The sequence below is a fragment of the Astatotilapia calliptera genome, chromosome 13 (assembly GCF_900246225.1).
Source record: "Astatotilapia calliptera chromosome 13, fAstCal1.2, whole genome shotgun sequence".
NCBI lineage: Eukaryota > Metazoa > Chordata > Actinopteri > Cichliformes > Cichlidae > Astatotilapia > Astatotilapia calliptera.
Genome location: NC_039314.1, coordinates 7,342,783 through 7,363,830, shown reverse-complemented (window position 1 = coordinate 7,363,830; position 21,048 = coordinate 7,342,783). Strand labels below are relative to the sequence as shown.

Below are 21,048 nucleotides of genomic sequence, written 5' to 3'. Positions count from 1 at the left end.
TGGGGTCCTTGGGGATCAGGACCGTCCGACCTTTGGTTAGCCATTCCGGGTGTCTCTCGTTAACTAGCAGCTGGTTCATTTGTGCTGCCAGACGCTCGTGGAGTGCAGTCAGCTTCTTTAGCCAGTAGGCGTGAACCATGTCGGGCCCTGGTGCTGTCCAACTCTTCATACTGGAGACCCTTTCTTGGATATCTGCCACTGTGATGGTTACTGGACCCTGTTCAGGGAGGTCGCTGTGGTCTGCCCTCAGATCCACTAGCCACTGAGCATTGCCGTTATGGGTTGCGTCCTTCTCCCATATGCTCTTCCAGTATTGCTCCGTCTCCAGCCTTGGTGGTGCTGTTCTCTTATTGTTCCCTTGCCACTGAGAGTACACCTTTGCTGGTTCTGTGGAGAACAGCTGGTTTATTCTCCTGCCTTCTATCTCTCTGGTGTACCTCCTCAAGCGGCTGGCCAAGGCTGTGAGTCTTTGCTTGGCAGTTTCCAAGGCCTCAGGTATGGACAGCTTGCTGTATTTCTTAGGCACCTTATTTGTCGCACCTTTCTGCAACTCCGTTAGTTGGCTAACCTCCCTCCGTGCTACTTTGATCTTGCCCTCCAGCCTCCTTCTCCATGGAGGGTACTGCCCCTTGTGGCTGTTCAACTTGTAGCCAAGCATCTCACTGATCACTGCTGCCGTATTGTAGATCAGCTTGTTAGTGTTGGTAATCGTGGTTGTAGGTATTGCCCGTAGTGCTGCATTAACATCATCTAGCAGACCTTCTGAGGGTACTTCACGTAATCTTGGTAACCGGCTACGGGGGATCCAGGTTTCAAGCTTGGCCGTGATCCTATTTTTCAGGTCAGTTCCTCTCGCACTCAACTCTCCTATCGCACTTGGGGCTATGTACCCAATCTCGGGTGGGGGTGATGATATCGCCCCCCTGACCTGGCGTCCTGACTCCTCCTTGCCGTAGCATTTGTGTTGTACCTCGTCAATCTCTAGCTGTGAGAGCAGTCCCTTCTTTTGAATGTTGGAACACTGCGCTACTAGTTGTTTCGTCGTCATTGTGGATGTTGGGTCTCGAAGAATATTTTATTATATATATATATATATATATATATATATATAAATAGCTGCTGCTGTATATATATAGCTGTATATATATAGCTGCTGCTATCTGCTTAAACATGCAACAGTGAGGTGACATGCATATTTTGTGCTAGTTTGTGCTTATCTTCAGGTCACTTTTGATCAGGACATGTCCTTCAATGAGCATATTAAGCAAATATGTAAGACTGAGAGTGATGCCGTAAACCTAGTTCATTCATGACTTCTAGGCTAATCAATTACAATTAGACTATTGTAATTCATTATTATCGTCAGGTTGTTCTAAAAGTTCCATAAAAAGCCTCCAGTTAATACAGGGACAAGAGAGAAGGATCATATTTCTCTCAGATATTTTTTCCTGTTAAATCCAGAATTGAACTTTAAATCCTTCTCATGAACTATCAGGTCTCATCATATCTTAAAAACCTCATTGTCCTTTCTTAACCAAGCACTTCGCTCTCAGACAGCAGACTTACTCGTGATTCCTTGGATAGTAGAATAAAAGTAGAATTGCCTCAGCCTGATAGCTGAGGCAGAGGCTTCAGCTATCAGGTCCCTCCCCTGTGGAGCCATCTCACAGTTTGGATTTGGGAGACAGACACTCTCTCTCTCTATGTAAGAACAGACTTAAAACTTTCCTTTTTGATAAAGATTATAGTTCAGATTGGAACAGGTGACACTGAACTATCCCCTTAATCACGCTGCAGTTGGCTCAGGCTGCTGTGGGACAGCTGTGATATGCTACATTGTGACACACTGAGCACTTCTCCATTCACCTCTTTTCCCTTTCCAGGTGTTTAGAATGGAATGAAAATATTATTATCCCACATTGGGGATTCACGATTTTCTGTTGTTGTTGTTTATTTACCACTGCAAGATGTCATTACTTTTTCATCTTCTTTCTCTCTCAGTCTGTGTTTTGCCTGTCTCCCTATGCTTTGTTTTTTTTTTTTTCCTGCCCCCCCGCCCCAACCAGTCACGACAGATGGCTGCCCCTCTCTGAGCCTGGTTCTGCTCAGAGAGGTTTCTCCAGCCCACCTTCACGCAGTCTTTGCACATAGGGGGTCATTTGAATGTCTGGGTTTTCTCCAGAATGCTGTAGGGTCTTTACCTTACTGTGTAAATCACTTTGCAGTGACTGTTATTGTGATTTGGTGCTATATCAATAAACCTGAACTGAAATGTATTTTCTTTATTAACTCAGAGTTTGAAAAATACAAGCAGTGGAAGCATTTGGCACACTTGCTACACTTGTGAGGCTGAGCCTCTGTGTGAATAAGGTGATAACAATTCCAATCTCATAAATACAGGGAACTTTCCCACATTGGTTACAGCAATGCTGTTTCTCTAGAGTGTGGATAGACTGATCCAGCTGTTATTCACTGAAAACATCATCACACTCATCATGAGGTCTGTCCGGATATTTTCAGCTGTGGTTCTGTGAAGCAAACAGAGATGGACAATTTAAAAAAAAAGCCAGTCATAATAGTGTAGTAAGATTAGCAAATCACACAGGAAGAGGTCTCCTGACGCACAGAAAAACTGGGCATGGTAGAAGTGAAACATTAAGTCAATTATCTTTTGATAACCTTTTGAAATTTTCTATAAAACTAAAAGAATGTCTGTGCCCGTACCTGACAGTAGCAGCAGCTACATCCGAAACGAACTGAATAAGGGGCTTTCTGTCTTAAAAAACAGAAGAAAAAAAATGGCACAGTCGGATTGTGGAATTTATTGCTCAGGGCAGTTCTCAGGGGTTCTGAAATCACAATATTATATATATTACTACTCATTCTGGACGCCTTATAAATATAGGCAGGTACACACTGGTCTCTAGTCTGTAGTATAAAGCGGTATATAACAACTATCACTTAAGATTCTGTGAATAATAATAATAGTGAATAAGAGCTTTTTCTTTAAGTATTAGCTGCTTTAAGGAAATGCGAGTTATCTGTGGGATGCAATCAGTGCACTGGGGCCAAAATAAGATCACTTTAAGTGTTACAACTGCTGTTGAGCCCTTTTGTAATGACATTACAATAAAATGTCTTTAGCTACTAAATGCCAACAGAAGAAGCAGAGATGGAAATTTTACACACAGTAAATATTCGTTAAAGAACTTACATCCGTGAATTATATCTGGTTTTTTTTGTTGGTGTGAGTCTTCTATCAGGCATTCCTCCATCTTTAAATCCCCTCTGGCATAAACAAACAGAAATAATAAAGACGGTAAAATGCTAAAACACTGCAGCAACAACGGCAATTGCATTAAAAATCATCACCTAAACATGTCAATGAAAATTCATCTGACCTTTATAATTGAAAAAAACAAAACCTAATAATGAAAAGATTTTTGTAAGTAGCAATAAGAAAGCTAATCCAGGTAAATAGTAAACAGAGAAACAATACATAGGCCTTCTATCCATTTTCTTTTTAAATAACTGCCGCTTGGAAAGGAACCACATTTAGAAAAGAATACATAAAAAATAAAACTATTTATGCCACTTTTATGCACTTCTACGGTAAAGCCCTCCACGCTATAGAACATCAATTACAAATTAAATGAACTAAAGAAAGCTTGTTTTCTTCTTACCATTCCAGTTTCGATGATGTTTAATTATCGTCTGCAGTCAACATGCATCTTCACACAGAGACGGGAGGTTTGAAAAACGCAGCACTGGTTTCCAAGGTAACCAAAGGTGAATCCGGTTTGAGTTACAGAAGCGTTTTAAAAAAAATGAACAAAAGCTACAAAGGAAGAATATGTCCCCGAATAATAGAACCAAAGTTCTTTTTCGCTCCTCAGTGGGCCGCGAACTCTGTCTCAAATACCAAAGTGCTCGTCAACATTAACTTACCCAGCTTGACAATTACTCACAATACAGTCAATGTTTAAATGTTTTGCCACCATTAATTTACAAATGCTTTGACATCTAATTCACTTGGTTGTGTATCAAGGACTTGTCAATAACAGTAGGTAATGATGATAAAACAGTAGCAGTACTGTGTTGAAATCTTTTGTGGACTTGTAGGACTGCCAATGTGAACTCAAAAGAAAGCAAATCGAACGTATACAGTTCAACAAAAACAGGACATTTAGACTAGAATTCGCTGCATTTACAGTTTCTGCAGAATTTACCAACGTCCAGTAAAATTTACTGTTACGTGGTTGTTAATGATTAAATAATGATATAACAAATCAATAGTTTTTGTTTCCCCCCCCCCCAGAAAAACAGAAACCTCATATGCCAGTGGTAGTGGCTCATTTGTCATAAAGTTTTGCAGAATTGCGTGACTGTGAGTAACTGGTTTCCTATTACCTACCTACAGCCAGAAGGGGTTGATAGTGGTTGATATTTTTGGTGGTAAGAGGTGGACACATTCGGATGGCAAATGGTGGCAGTGGCAGACCAGACAGCAAACCGGTTAGCAGGAACTTCAGCTGGACTTCTTGCTGGTGGGAAGATGTAGGAAGAGTCTCACCGGCTATCAAGGTCTGACCTGGAGATGGAAAAAAAAAAGACAAGACGTCAAGTGTTAAGTTGGACATAATGTGAAAAACTATCTCTTATTTGCTCCTTAAATAATGAAATAACAACAGGTTAGGAAAATCTAACCAAAATCAAGACTTTCTTTCATTATCACTGTCACCATTGTATTCTATCTTATACAGCTCATATGTAGAGGGAAGGCTGTCATTCTGTAAATCAATCACTGTATAATGCATAGACAGCAACAGTGGGTGCTACCATCTGTATGAATATGTTCAACGAAGAAATAAACACAAGCAAAATAAACAAAAAGTCAAAAAAATATAAACCAAATATAAACAGAAGCTTCTTGAGAGCAGCAACATCAACAAGTGAACTGCAATAACAAGATGCTACATTATGTGAAACAAATAGTGTTTGAATACTGTGCAGGAAGTAAATCATCCCAAATCAAGACTGTAGACACCTCGTACTTGTAAGAACTTTTGAATACAAATTTCAACTTGGCCTTACTGATCTAAAACAAAGCACATGTTTGTCTGAAGTGGAAACGTTGTACACAATGCAACTACAGCTGGAGGCAATAGAAAAGAACTAATATTGGTTATTTCAATGAGCTGTGGACTTAGTTATCAGGCTGAGCAGCTGTAATTATCATAAGAATTTAGTGGTATGTTAAAGCACTAAAGGCAAAGAGTAGCTAGTGCCCTCATCAATTTTAATCAACAATCAATTTTAAATATCAAGAAAACATTTTGTTGGGATGTGGGTGGGCCCTCGGTAATGCGAGTGTCACGACTGGCAGCCAGCACTGGAGTAATGACGTAAAGGTCTCTGAGGTAGCTGAGGAAGCATTCCAATAGTAAGACACCACACTCGTGTTATCAGAGAACGGGTGTACGAGATAAGTAACAGCAAGTTTCTTCAATACTTTAAAATCACAGACTGAGACATAGATGTGAAGGCGATTCGCTTAAAATAATTTCATTACTGCACATCAGACTGCGCATTTTAATACACTGTGAACGAATAATTCATCTTTATCTGTGTATCTGCTGGAGAGCTTTAGTATTCCCCGAGGAACAAACCTTAAATTGTCATTAGCACTTGTTAAATAATTCATTTGGTTTTCTTGATTTCTTTACACTGGAGATGTTTTGTCTTTCAGCTTGGAGTTAGATTCTAATAATATATTATTATAACTACAAATAAAAAAAATAAAAAAAAACCCAAACAAACAACACTGTGCCTACCATAGATTGCAACAAAGGAAAAATGGTTTTCTAGTTACCAGCTCTTTCCACATCTCAGTGTAATAACAAGCATGTTTTTGTTTTACAGACTATAAGTAACCTGCATGACAGTGATATTTCCTCATAACAAGAGCTTTAGTCAGCAACTGTCAAACAGAGCTACTGCTCCAGGCAGTAGATGGCTTCAGTCTGTGTCTGTGTGTGTCTGTGTGTGTATACATATCTGTATAGATATAGATATATATAGATTAAGGATGAGACAGAAAACCCCCTCCCTTCTAATGCCATCCACCTCCCACAGGTCTACCTCCCAATGCAAGTTAACTCTCACTTAATACAAATGACAAACCTAACACACAAAAAAATCATCCTATCACAATTTTACATTTACATTCATCTTTTGACAGGCAGCCTTAAATCATCAGGGAGGATAAAGAGAGAGGGTGGAGAGGAAAAAAAGAATTAAATGAAGGAGAGACATCATAAGCAGAAAAGATGAGACAAAAAAAAAAAAGGGGGAAAAAGGGAAAGAGAGGAAGGGCCATGCATCTATGGGACTCTTTGTGCAGAGCTGCTCAACAGGGGAATAAGGCTGGCTTGTGAAGTGCACAGAGGAGAAACCAGCAGTCACACATTAAAGCAGAAACTGAAGGGGTGCCTTGAGGCCCACTCAACTCGCAGAGGTACAATAAAAGATACACTAAGACCTGCAGCATCCACACACAATAATCTAATTCCCTTCATGTTTTTGAGTTTTCACATTTTCTCTCAAAAAAATTACAACCATCCTTCTATGATGAGAATGAGAATGCTTCAGCTGCACCAAGATGTGACATGTGTGACGTTTTGCCTTCCAAACAGCAAACTATATTGTCTGAGATGCGCATTGTAGTGGAGTGTTGATGGTGGTGGTGTGTTTAGGCATACCAATCATGCTGTTAAGAGACAGATCCTGAATCTTTTTCTGGTTTGGACCCAGTGGAGCTCCACAAAATGACACAGGGGAGTAGAGCGGCGACAAACCCGAGCTGTCGTGGAGAAAGAGAAAGAATCATTCACCACATGAACTTCAGAGTGACATAAATGAATAAACACATGCGATATTTCATAAACTGCATACTAATTATATGCATTGCGTCTTAACCTTCCTTAGTTAACTCAGCTTTCCCTTTCAAAACCACCTCACTGAGAATATAATTTATGTCATTATATCAAACGTAAGCTAAAAAACTTTTTAGGAAACATCAGACTGTCAATTTAGAGCACCGCAAAAGAAAACTTCTGCAACTCATTAGCCGTGAAACAGAAAACCCACCTGTCAAGCAAATGAATTCAAACAAGACTATAATAAGAAAATTCCTCACATACTGACGGAAAGCAAAAACTTTTCATCCCTTTTTCATTTAATGCTGTAGATTTCTCTTGTTTGCCCACATTAAATTGGCTTGTTCACAGGCAGGCAGAATTCACTCTGTCTCACGTAGGAACCTGACTTAAGAGAGAAATACAAAACTGTTCTCGACAGCAGCGAGGGAACGCTCCATCAAACGAAAATACACGTCAACGACAACCAAACCCCTCTGCACAGCCCACCTGCGCCAGTCACGATGAAGACTACATTTAGGTCAGAGGATTATTATTTAAAGTCAGCTTGAGTCACCTTACAAAGTAGTCAAACTTTTAACCATTACGTCTAGCTTTCAACTGTGAAATTGTAATGTAACTTTGCAGAATTATTTGGCTTTCTGCATACGTGTGTGTGTGTGTGTGTACCTAGGATTGGCAGCTTTGCCGGTGTGGGCTCTGAGCTCCCACAGCATGGCTCTGCCATCGCTGACCATGAGCGCAGCCTTGTTTTCATTGACGGGGCAAATCACCATGCGATATGGTCGGACGGTCTTTGTGACTCGGATGGCGTCACACTGAGAGCGCAGGTCGTACACAAGCTCCTGGACACTCTGTTCTGGGTCTGGGAAACCAAAGGAATAAAGGAAAAATACAACAAAGAATTAGGAAGAGAAAAAATGTACAGCGAGGTCGACATGCAGGAAGAATAGTGGCAGATAAAAACCACATGATGGAAATTGTGGATTGAGAAGGACAAACGAGAGGAAAAAAATACAAAATGTCAAAGTCTACAGAGTAGATGTTCATAATACTGACAACGGAGGGGGAAAAAAGGAAGAAGAATAGGAGTATATACGATTGAAAGAACAATTTTGAGCACATTAAAAGAAAAATAGAGAGCATAGAGAGCTTTACATAGATTTAAGGCAGTAAAAAGAGTAGGTGAGAGATACAAGAGGAAATTTCAGGGAATAAAAGGAAAATGGGTATAGAGAGATGTGTGTGGAGGAGATAGCAAGGAGAGTAAGTGAGGAAGAGAGAGAGATTCAGCGAGACAATTGCCTCCCATTGGCCTATCACGCTAAGCCAAAGATAAATGAGACAGTAAGGGGCTAAATGCCCACTGGAGCAGAGGGAAAAAGGCTACAGGATCCAATTGCAGTGCAGTTGGCTGAATAGATGATGACTGGGGGATGGAGCACTGAAGTGAGGAGCAGCTTAGGCGCTGAAGTGAGGAGTGAGTAAAGCACAACGGCTATGTGCAGATTGTGAGTGGATACACCATTGTGAAAAGGTTTCATACCCGCTGCTTCCTCAGTGGCAACCGTGGAGCGACAAACTCGTAGTGTGATACAACCATTCTCATGGAGACAGTAGAGGGCGTCTCTCTGAGCACAGGGAATCACCTAAACACAGAGGGAGTGAAAAAAAGGGGATCATGTGTGATTGTGACTTTGCCAAATGTCTATTTGAGACTTAATGTTGAACAGGTGGTGTTTACATTTGCTCTAAGCACTGCATGAATTTGCCAATGTATTTGCTCCACAGCATGAGAACCCCCTAATACACTCATCAAAACCTACATGTGTAAATTTGTTTGGCACAAACAGAGGAAAACAGAGCAGGGGCTAAGCTTAATTAGCTTGTCAGATCTCATGCTAGTCTGAAAAGGAGGGATTTTTGCCAAAGGCTGCTGAGACATACTGATGACGTGATTGGGAAAAATATTATTGTGCAGACTTAAGATGTTATGGCATAGTCATGTTTTATAAATATATGGACAATAAGCTAAGAAGTTGGGAATTCAAAATATTGCCGACTACAGCAGGCAAGATCTATTATCATACAAAAAAATTATCCTGATGATGAGTTGTGCAAATATACAGCAGAATTCATTACAGTTGTACTTCAAGTAATTATTCTACACTTTTACTCTCTCCCCTCACCCCTAACCAGTCGTGGCAAATGGCTGCCCCTCCCAGAGCTTTTGTCGTGCAAAAGAGGAGTTTTTCCTTCGCACTGTCGCAAAAGGGGTCGTCTGATTGCTGAGGCCTTCTCTGTATTATTGTCGGGTCTCTACCTTACAATATAAAGCACTTTGAAGTGACTGCTGTTCCACATTAGCGAGGATAGAAGAAAATTCACATTTCTCGGAGCACAACGGACAACAAGACTGTCATCAAAAACACTGAATGACTTGTTTGCATTTAACAGCTCTGAAAATAGTTTTATCTGAAAGTGCAAAGAAGCAGCAGCATTTTGGGGCCAGTTCTAGCGTTGTATAAATATCAGATCCATTTCTGTGATCCTTTGAATATATTTATTGATGTGTGTGGGCATGTACATCTGTTATTTTATTGTGTAATTCTCTGTTTCATGTGCAGCAGTTTGGTTAACTTTGTTGTTTTAAATATGCTGCATAAAGAAATTTGGACTGGATTTGAATTTTGTGTGTAAAACTATAACATAATAACAATGAAGTGTTCAGTTATTTAAATCTATCCATATTTTGTATGACAAAAGCCCTACAGAGCTCACCTGGTATGATCTGTAAACAATAAATTCTATTTCAGTGCAGTTCTCATGTTTCTATACCTTATTAACTCATGACAGTAATTAATATATTAACGTTACAGTCACTGGTGAGGCTACATCACTGAACTTTTTTTTGTTACTTCTAACAGATAATCAAATCAAACTACTACCGGTAGTTAAATTCATCTTATTCACAAATATGTGCATTCAGTTGTGATTGTTATTTTGACATCTTCACATTGCTTCTTTTGTTGGCTTTCTGAACGTCTGATTTCATTGAACATACTGTACATTTTAAAACACCTCACTCAATTTATGCCAGTGCACAAAATATTCCAAATACTGAAATGCAAAAACTGCAAGACATCAATCTGCAGCCATTTGAAATCAAAGTAAATCAGCACCTTGTTGAAAATGAACAGATAAACAACAAATTGATGGATTCTGTACTAGTTTGCTATTGATAGATGGAAAAATGACTGTAGGCCATGTTGACCTGACAAACTGGCAACTGCACACTATGTATGCCCCAACCTGACAGTGGAGCCTCTGTACACTCGAGCATAGACCTTTGCTAAACTGTGTCATCAGTCATGCAAATTGGCTGGAAGACAAGCACTTTATAACACTTAGAGAAAGGAGGCGTTGGTCAGACGGAGCCTAGGCAGCTGAGTAATACCCCTTTGCTTCTGCCCCTGGTGACTTTAGATCTTACTCCTTGACTACAAACGCTCATTCTCTACCTTTGTGTTGTTAAACCATAGAGACGTTTATTAAAACAAGATCAGTGACAACCCAAATAAAGTATGATTTATGATAGGACAATAATACAAAGAACAGAGCGCAATTTCACAGAAGCAGAACATGTCATCGACTGCAGAGATGAACTAATAACTGCAAACTGTTCCATGCATGTACATTCAGGCATGAAATTCAACGAGTTTCAAAAAGGCACATTAGGTCTCAAATACAGTAGAACCACTGCCGTGAAAAATAAGGAGAGCTACTCTGTGTAATGACAGGGCAGCACAGTGGTCAATCTTTTGGAGACGAAGAGTAAGTATAGAAAGGGGGAGCGAACGGTGCGACTTTAAGACAGTTTCTGTTCAATTACTGGCACTGGAGCTGTGACAAATCCTCAGTGTAATACCCCCACGGCATTCATCAATTTCCAATTAGAAATCCAGACTTTAAAAGAAAGTGAATTGGCACCTAAAGGTCAAGTCTGTTGCTGTGGAGAGGCAGTATAAAGAAAGGGGGGACTTTTTCCCCCCTTGTTGCTAATGACTACACAGTCCTGATGTGCAGTTGTCACACCCAATGAGGAGAAACAACTGCAGAGGCGGGTGCAAAGAGTTAAGAACTTTATCATTCGTGGCAGGAGGAACTGTCTTCCTGGAGGAATCATCCATAAAAAAGACAGATTTCAGTAAAGCTCTTCAAGTAAGATGTTGATATATGAGGTTTGTTAAAGCCACATAACACAGCCATCCTTTCACCTAGACCAACTACGGTGTCAGCGCAAAGCAGTTTAAAAAATGTCCTGCACATAACGTCAAGAGTAAGTGATTGGTGAGAACTCAGAGCCTGAAAATTTAATGCTGTTTTAAGGTTAACTTTCATCTCTTCGAGTTTAACCGAGATCCATATTAAAGGGATTTTGCTGCGTATTTTTGCAGCGTGCCTCACCTGGATGAAGGGAACCCCGGAGCGCTCGATGGCCACCACACCCACCGTCTGACTGAGCTCCAGGTCCAGGATCAAAATTTCTCTGGGATAAAGCAGCAGCATGTGGTTTCTCTTCGAAGGTAGGTAGGATAGCTGCAGGCAGTCGTTCAGCGTCACAGCCTCTGCCCTAAAGCATCAGAGAGCAGGGGAATGACAACAATGAGAACAGGAAGTTAGTTAAAACGGGCTGACACTGAAACTGAGAACAAACTAGATGGAATGGTAAATAATAAACTATCAATCTTTATTGACAAAAAGACTTTCTTTAATCCAAGGATTAAGCATGTCCTGGAATTGCCTGTTTTCTCGTGTTGTTTACGGCGCAATTTAATGGACACAAAAGATGAAAAATGCAAATTACGATGACTAGAAATGAGGGTTAGATAATATACCGCTCAGTAAGTCAGTCTTATTCTCCAGATAAATCAGGATATAATGAGACTCTGCTGTAACAACAACACATGCATATGAAAAATGCAAATTCCATGCAAACCAATATGACGCTAGATTTAAAATTCAATATAAAATATAAAAATCTCATTTCTAAGGACAACTTGATATTTATTCATGTCTTCCCAAATAGAAGCTAGAATGAATGACTTATTATTGTTGGTTGGCTGATGAACTAAGCAGGTACTGTAAGAATTGCAAAGAATTTCCTTTACGTTACTTTTGGCTGCTCTGATTTGTTATTCACAGCGACTTCTTTCACGTGTGACCAAATTAATGACAGGTACTATTATCTGTGGCGGCAACCAGTTTTGATCTCTCCGTATCACAGCAAAGCGGTCACAGGTACTTCTGTTCAGTACAGTTCACTCAAGAAGGAAAAAGAGACGATTTGGACTGAACTTACGAGCAGGTCTACAGCCATAACTCATTCCAACAGCTGAATTCCTCTAGGTCACGGCAAGATCAAATAAAAGAGAGACAAACCTTATAACACAATGGAGATCATTATCATCTGGGGAAAGTGTAACAGATAAAATAGACTCAGTAGGGGAAGCTTTAGGAGTTATTGAGCTAAATTACACTTTTAGCAGCTTACTGAAGTCAGAAAAGAAAGAGATAGAGGCTAAAATGTCTGAGTCACCAAAGGCAGAACATCAGAAAGGAGCAGACCTTAGATTGCAAGCAACAGATCTTCAGAGAGAAATGAAAAAAGAAAAAAGGGAGAAAAGGGAAATAAAAAAAACTGCAGCCCTCAAATATTCAGCTCTCCAATTACCAAAACATCACACGCCCTTCTCGCTCTCTCAGTCGTTGTTATGAATAAGACATGAAGGCTACAGCGGTCAGAGGATCACACACAGTTACATATTGCTAAGTACATACACATATGTGTGCTCACGCAGTGAGTTTGCTATCAAAGACGCAGGACATTTGATAGCAAAGGTGGATGCCTTTATTAAAGTTTTAAAGCACTCTCAAGGTTCTATTATTTAACTCACCCAAAGGACATTAAAGTCAAATACTGTCTTTATACAGCAGTCACACCACCTTGAGCTTGTTATCTACACAATACAAATTCAGTTTACACGCACACTGGCAGCTGCTGGAGATGATACAGCAGAAAACTGAACTGATGCTCACACTGTGGGACAAAAAAAACAAACAAACCACAACCTAAAATACTTCTATAACAAAACCTGTCCATTTCAGTTGGTCACGTCACTCCATTACTGATCACTTTTGTACATGTCTGTGAATGACCGGGTTCTCTTTCATGTTATGTTGTTTCTTTTTCGATTGCTCTCACACTACCTGCAGCCGAGCTTCAAATAAAACTCAAGAGTTTGTAGTGTTTGGAAGCAGGTGTTGCATGTGTACATCACCACAGTACAAAGCCATAAATCACACCTCTAAGACTGAAGTGAAGACTGAGCTTGAACAAAAGTCCTCAATTATCCATTTATTATCCAGCCACAGCTGCCCTAAAGAAACAGTGTTGGGAATAAGTGGTTGAATGTTTGCTTGATTAACCTCTGATTTTGAAATAAGTCCAGTGTGCAGTCGCAGGGCAGCATCATACTGCCCTGAAACCAGCGAGCCGGCATTAACTGTGCATTTGTCGGTGTGGGTAGCGACTGTTCATCGAATGTGTCCAAATCAAGAGATTCAGTTTCATCCATTTTTGATCAGCATTATGAAGAGCAGCTACAGTCAGACAGAACCCCCAACTCATCGGTAAGATAATTAACTTTGCTATTCCCTGTTGTGTGGAAAACTACTCGCTCTGCACACAACATGATTTCAGATGAAGCCATGAATTTAAAAAAGGCCTGATTATTCAGACTTACTGCTTTTATCAAAATCATTATGATTTTTTCATAATCATAAGAACTACAACTTCAAGCGTCTTAGTGAATTATTTAGATTTTTTTTTAAATCCAACTTATAAATATTTCTGTCAGTTTAAAAGAAAACATACATTAGTCGACATTGCTCTGTATATGTAATAGTATAGCTGGCTTCATTTTGATATATGAACCAAATCTCTAGTGGCTAACACCCAGATTAATGGCTCCCTGATGGGACACTAATGCACACAATACCATACTGTATTCAGTAAGTTTCTGATAACGCTGTGGGAGAACAGAGTCTTGTTTAAATCCTCCATTTATCACCCACAAGCAGACAGAACCGGCGAGAGTAGAGACTGTAGACAAAGGCGAACTGAAGGAATACAGCATCCTGGATAGCAATTACACACAGTTAAAGGTGAGGAAGGAAGTTGTCACACATGGATAGAAGACTAAAACAGACAAAATGAGAAAGGCACGAGAGAATAAAGACAAGTAAGATTAATGGAGTGTTTGTTATCAGAACTGGCTTGGTGGGTGGACAGAGAGACTGGGGCATGCTGCTATAAATAACCTGACAGTCACAACCACTCCAGCAGGAAGCTGCCAGCACATCAAACACGTCTACAGCTCATGCAACTTTTTCTAAATTAGCGCTTATACAATTTATCAAGTTTGTCAACTAATGGAATAAGAAGCCAGAAGAAGTACATCACTACTTCTGCTGCGTTTCAGAATTAAAAATCAATGTAGCAAATATGCCAAGTGATCAAATCCTTCCTTATTCTCTTGAGAAATGCTTCTCCCGGACCCTTGACTTGATTTAACATCTGATCTAAGTTTAAAGAGGAATCTCACTGCTGTGCTGGAGAGACAGTTACATCAAAACTAGGTCATCTATGTAGTGAAAGGTGCTGTTCCTGTTTTGATTTTTTTTTCTGCAATGACCAAAGAAAAAAGAAAACAAACCAAACATAAAAATAGACCGTGTTAGTCCATACTGCTGTCAACAAAAATGCTCCGTGACCTGCTTCTTACAGTGTTGCTTGTCGGGCCATTTTTATTGGTTAGGCTTGAAAAAGTGTCTGGAATACTTCTCCTGTTCACATAATTTGGAGGAGCTTTGCTGTCGAATGAACAGGGAGGTCTCAGGTCAGTGCGGAGTAAAATATACTCTACAGAAAGACCAATCGGCCACAACATTAAAACCACTGGCAGGTGAAGTCAATAACATTGATTATCTTGTTACACTGAGTAAGGGTGTGAGAAATTAAACAGCAAGTGAACTGCCAGTTCTTGAATATGATGTCCTGAAAGCAGAAAACGGGCAAGTGTGATCTTAGGGACCTTGATGGGGGCAAGAGTGTGATGAAAATAATAATGCTGGCTATGACAGAAAGGAGGCAAAATACAGAGCTCACTGTATATAGGCATGCATAACAACAGCCTGGTCTGACTGCTCATGCTGACCCCTCTTCACAGAAGAATGAATGTGAGAACTGGACTGAGGAGAAGTGGTTCTGGACTCACACGTCAAAATTATTTTAGATCAGGAGCTATTAATATTCCTCAAGCTGTCATGTGAGAAACTACATCAATAATATCAGACAATAAAAATGTGAAATAGGCATAAGAAGAGAAAAGACTTTATCACCATTTAATCAACATTTCCAAAACTAAGTGTGAACAAAAATGCGCATTTTTGGGCTAATGTTGTTTAAATTTGTATAAATCTGTTCACATGCGAGGGCAGATCCAAAGAGAATCAACATCTTCTCTGACAATGGCTCTTTTTCCTCCTTGAGAAAATACAAACAAATCCAGGAGTAATACTGATTTAAAGTGCTCTCCCAGCAATGAGTCAGATTGAGCAGGTCAATCGCTGTTTTGATCAAATAATACATATATAAATAAAACTTAATTGAATTTCACATTCTTTTGATAGCTTTCGTTGTAAACCTCTTCACAGATTAAAATATAAAAACTCAAAATAAACTTTCGTAAATGTAAAATAACTGGATACAACTTTACAGTCAGTTTGATCATTCAGTGTTTTGCAGGTACGACAGGCACTGACTTGATATTAGGCAGCTGCTTTTAATGTTGTGGCCAAACAGTGTATGCTTCCAGCCCTGTACATTACAAAGACTGGTTAGTAACTGAGATTTAGTTCATATGACAGTAAATAAACCTTGGTGTTTACTTAGAAATCATATCATACGTTACAATCAGAGAAACATCACTTCTATCATGTAACAGTGATAACTATGACTGCCTTAAGTCAGTCCTCTTAAACCAGCCTTTTTTGCGCCACGGGCAGGTTAAATGTCAGACAATATTTCCACGGACCGGCCTTTAAGGTGTCACGGATAAATACAACAAAATAAAATGATACGACCAAGACAAAACCTGTGGTATTTTTGTAAATATAATAATAAACGCAAATTCACTGTGGAATTGTGTAACTTTATTAGCAGCATCCTCCTGAAATGCATCAACAACATTGAGAGTAACATCCTTCTCCTTGCCCCTAATACTCTTTGGTCGCTATGGTAACGTGTAAATATTTCTTTCAAAATAAGACACACAACTACAACACGGGAAAAGACCCAGAGAAACAGAGTTAACGATAAAAAAAAATCCCGAAAACCATAAATTTCACACCCGAGCCTCATCTCTAGCGGGCCTGGTACCAAACAACGGGGTTGGAGACCGCTGTCTTAAACCGATAAGACTTTGTAGTTTACTTTGAACAACAAGAGACAAAAAAAGGGAACTGAACAACATTGAGCCATAGCATTTCAATAAAACATGACACTGAAAGGGTGACATAACCTACAGGAAGTTTGATTTAAAAACTGACTTAACTATTGAAACAAATATATTCCACAGATTATCCTTTAGCACCTACATAAGTGTTGAGATGAAATTCAGACATTTATTAAAATATTAACATGCTGTACTGTATGAAGATCTTGGCTTTTCAGTAAGTAACGTCTTAAAAACCATACAATACATAAGAGCTTCATTAGACTTGTTAAACTTGAAACAACAGTCTATGTGTCTAAAAAGAAGGATCCAAAATATTTTAAAATAAAGTCAGGGAAGGAAAATTAATTTAATTTCACTCACGTGGGCTTTTCATTGGTAATCAGCACTTTGACCTTGTTAAGGGCCTTCTTGGCACCAGTAGGGGCCGGAGCTGTTGCAGGTGCAGGTTTGGTATGCGCTGGGCTCGCATGAGGACTGGCAATGTAGACCTTTTTGCCAGCGCTGCCTGGGGGTTTGGAGTAAGAAAAGTCTGTGATGAAGACGATCCCTTCACTGGTCAGCACTGGATAGGAGAAAAAGGACAGAAGAATATTATAAAGATTCATTTGCCAATAAGAGATGGTCAGATGTCAATATTCTGTTTTCAATTTGCCATCTGTTATTTGTGAAAGTCTCTGCTTTGACTTATCTTTTCCCACAAAAAAAAAAAAAAAAAAGAAAGAAAGAAATACCACTGGTTAAATTGTTGGCATCACAGAATACCAGTCACATGCTTTCAGATATAAGATATGTTCAACCATACTGCAATAAACAGTAAATTTAAGAGATGAAGCATGCCCTGTGTATGTGGGTGGCAAAGTGAAAAATTCGAAGGCTTCGTTAGTCTTTTGGTAAGTATTTTGTTCACCTACATGCCATGTTGGAAGGGTCAAAAGGGTCAAAAGAAAAGGAGAGGATATTCTCAGCGTAGCTTTTTTTCCACAGTTTGGTGCCTGTGTCTCCATTCCACAGAACAATGTAGTTGGGAGGATGGACAGCTAACAAGAGATCACGAGATGCATCCTGATTCCACAGCCACTCCAAGTCTGACAGAGGGAGCGAGCAAAACAGAGAAGAGGAGGTGAGAATGGAAGCGTAGTGCGCACCAGCAGGAGTGGCAGTAACAGCGTCCTAATGAAAACAAATAGTCAACAGCAAACCATCGGCTCAGTGTCTCTTCTTGGCAGGACTGCCACTGAGCTGACAAACATGTTTGGTGTCTTGAAGCTGTCTTACCCCCGATAGGTTTGGAGTGCTCCTGTATCTCACAGTGGGCTGTGCCGCTGACCACATCCCACACTATAATCTTCCCCGAGGCATCTCCCGAGGCCAACCGCAGACAGTAGGGTGAGCTCAAGTTGTGGTAGTAATTTTCCCTGGACCATTTTACCTTCCAACATAAAACACTAATTGAGTCTCTGGGAGGAATATCAGGTAAAGCTGTAAGCCTTCTACATTTGTTGACAGAATGCTCAGAAAGTCAACAACAGAAAAAAAAAAAAAAAAACAACAATAACAGCAAGGTCTGAAGATGTATGATGAATTTCACTAAATGCGACATTGGGGAGAAAAGAGAGTAAAGGACATTATAGGAAATGCATAACACTGAAATAGGGCTGTTCAATATAACGATATAGCACAATAAAGCTCAAGATCCTGTTGAGACTTTTCAAAATAAACTGAATCACGTGAAAGAGCAGACTATTTACGGATGAGAATTTAAAAAAAGAGCCGCCAGGTGCTAAAAAATAAACGTTAGAACAGGCTTTTCCCCGCAGCACGCCGTGTAATAAATACTCACAAAGAAAACGTTACAACTTATGTCTAAAAATGTATAGTTTCATGCATCGGTTAAAACACTCGACTGCAGCTACATGACTCGCAGCTGCAAACACTTCCCGCAAGTTGAGCTGCCCGAGATTCACAGAATTTACAGAAAATGTTACATTTTTATGATTTATATCGTTATCAGACGATAGAATTCTTATATCGGAATATGAGATTTTGGTCATATCGCACAGCCCTACACTGAAATGCACATTTTATATGTGAAATAACAAATTACTCCACATACAAGATGGTGTTTAAATAATTGATTATGTCTGTCTATTTGCTCCCAGGTAGGCATGCCCTTTACTGTAGGTACTTCTTTTTCTATTTCCCTTTTTCCTTCATTCAGCAAGTTCTCTTATGTCAGGCTGGGTGGTGAGGAATAGCTTGTTGCTGTGGCAGCGGTGCTTTACAAGATTAAAGTGTTCTTTATAGTGAAGAATGAAAGGCCCGGATTGAGCCCAGGCACTGATAATCACTGTAGAATTTATTGCCCATTATTTACTCTTCTCTTCTACAACACACATGCACGCGCACACGGACCCAAACAAAATGACTCTCTGTCAATGCTCTGTGTTGCAGGTGTTGGTTTACAAGAAGCAGAGAGAGCCAAAAGTACTCCACTCAAGGTCACACAATGCTAACATTAATACTGTGAGACATAAATAATACAACCCCACAAGGTGTGTTCACTTTGTAGCCTCATTAGTGTGCCTTTTCTCCAACGGCTTAACTTAGTGGTATATATTAAATCATATTTTGAAGTCTATGGAGCAGAGGCGCAACAGTGAGTCAATTAATTTGTGTAATTAAACAGCAATTATGTTGTGGAGGGAAACAATTAAGCCAATTTACTTCTCAAACTCACCTTGACCACATTTGCCTTGTGTCTCTCCAGCACCTGGATGGTCTGGGCGGTCTTAGGATCAATTATGAGAATACTGGAGTGACATCCCTGAGCTATGAGCCCCTGCCAGCCCCTACAGACCACGTTAGCAAGGCAGAATAGGAGGAAGAGGAAAGAAACAGATGAAAGATACGTGAAATGGTTTGGGATGTGACACATTGATGTACAAAAGATAACATATGATTCAGACTGTGAACTCTGGACATTATGAATTTAAACTTATGTTTCCAGTCAGCCTGACGCTTAAGTGCACCCTCTCCAGTAAACACAGAATTATTCAACAACTGTGTCTGCATTCTGATTTCTGTGCTTTCCACTCCATGTCTAAATTCATCTTCTTTCCGTGTCCGTACAAGACGTGCATGCATATTTGCCTGGAGTGCATCCAGACTGCAAAAAAATCAAAGCTCAATGACACAACAAATTTCAAAATTCAAACATAACTTGAAGCTAAACTTTCAGTTCCAATGACAAAAGCTGCCAGTGCAGAGACTGTACTATATGCTACAACTACACAAGGTAATTTATCTCATATGATGCGTACATAAAGTTAAATATTCACAAGGACAGTTCTCTTTTTAAATATGTCTGGTGAAAAGCAAAAATAGCTTTAGAAGCAAATGTATCATATTTAGGTTCATGTATGCGAAATTAAACTTTGGCACTATGCTGCTCTAATCTAAAGTTTGATCACGCGAGTCCGACTGCCTTGACAGTCTCTGCTGGATTGCTGTGGAGGATGAGGCATTAGAAATTCATCAGGCCCGACAAAATGTCACATGACATTGCACAAGAAATATATACCCCGCATGTTTGTGAGCTCAATGACAAATTATCAGTGGCCGTTCACGCTGACAACTTTACATGCAGCAATAAAGACAAGCCACGAAACTGACACAATGCAAACATCAGTTCCTTAACGTTATCTGTCAGTCGCGTATTCAATTAACCAAATTATGCTAGCAGCAGAGAAGCGGTACTCACCAATCTACGGCGGTTTTATTCTGCAAATTGAGAGTGCCAGTTAACGTCCGAGCCGCGAGTTTAATGTTGACGGTGTAAGGAATCATTGCTCTTCCTAAGAATTTCTGCTACGTTAACATTTAATGAGTAAACACTGCTAAAATTAATTAGCTTATCTGTATCGGCTCTGTTGTGAATATTAACAGGAAGTGAAATGGTGTTTCTAAATAGGATGCCGTGTAGGAACAAATTCCAGCAACAAAGTTCCGCATTGAATACAACAGTACTATCCCCCACCCCACCACCGCCAAAAAAAGAGAGAAAAAGCGAAAAAGAAGCAAAAAAACAAACAAAACAAAACCCCAAAACAAAAAAAAGTTGTAATATATGTAAATAATAGTTACAGTAAATACTGTAACTGAAAAACATACGGGCAACATTTATTGTTTTAATCCTCCCAAGATTATTATAATAAAAATAAGTCAATAAAATAATAAAATACATGAAATGAAATGAAATCAAAAGTTGCCTAAAATACAAAAGTGAATAAGCCTCAAAACAAACAGACACACAAACAGCTGCTTTCATTTTTCTTTACCAAGTGCTGCATTTATAACACAGAAGATATACCAGTTTCACAGCTGAGACAGACAGACATACATACATATTATACCAGAAAGCTGTTCTCAGCTGCTTATTGACAGAGGGTTGCCTGGTTGCTTGGGCATATTTTCATGCGAGTTGCCATTTCTGATACAACTTCAAAGGGTGTCTCACATGTAAGGTGAGT

General features: G+C 39.6%; 1 protein-coding gene and 1 long non-coding RNA gene across 2 annotated transcripts in view; both read right to left on the bottom strand.

Annotated features, from left to right (window-relative positions):
* Positions 1-20,503, bottom strand: part of wdr11 (WD repeat domain 11) — a 62,181-nt gene extending 41,678 nt beyond the window's left edge. Inside the window, exons 1-10 of the mRNA XM_026189428.1 lie at positions 20,280-20,503; positions 19,257-19,368; positions 17,795-17,948; positions 17,431-17,604; positions 16,880-17,081; positions 11,406-11,571; positions 8,485-8,587; positions 7,608-7,803; positions 6,762-6,862; positions 4,415-4,591 (exon numbers count right to left, since the gene is read on the bottom strand). Coding sequence (XP_026045213.1) covers positions 4,415-4,591; positions 6,762-6,862; positions 7,608-7,803; positions 8,485-8,587; positions 11,406-11,571; positions 16,880-17,081; positions 17,431-17,604; positions 17,795-17,948; positions 19,257-19,368; positions 20,280-20,365 — 1,471 coding nt within the window. The 5' untranslated portion in view covers positions 20,366-20,503. The remainder of the gene's footprint in view (positions 1-4,414; positions 4,592-6,761; positions 6,863-7,607; positions 7,804-8,484; positions 8,588-11,405; positions 11,572-16,879; positions 17,082-17,430; positions 17,605-17,794; positions 17,949-19,256; positions 19,369-20,279) is intronic.
* LOC113034647 (uncharacterized) lies at positions 2,268-3,202 on the bottom strand. The gene is made up of 2 exons (XR_003274203.1): positions 2,725-3,202; positions 2,268-2,528 (listed from the first exon to the last, which is right to left on the bottom strand). It is a non-coding gene; the product is annotated as an uncharacterized LOC113034647 (long non-coding RNA).
* Positions 20,504-21,048: the final 545 nt, after the last annotated feature.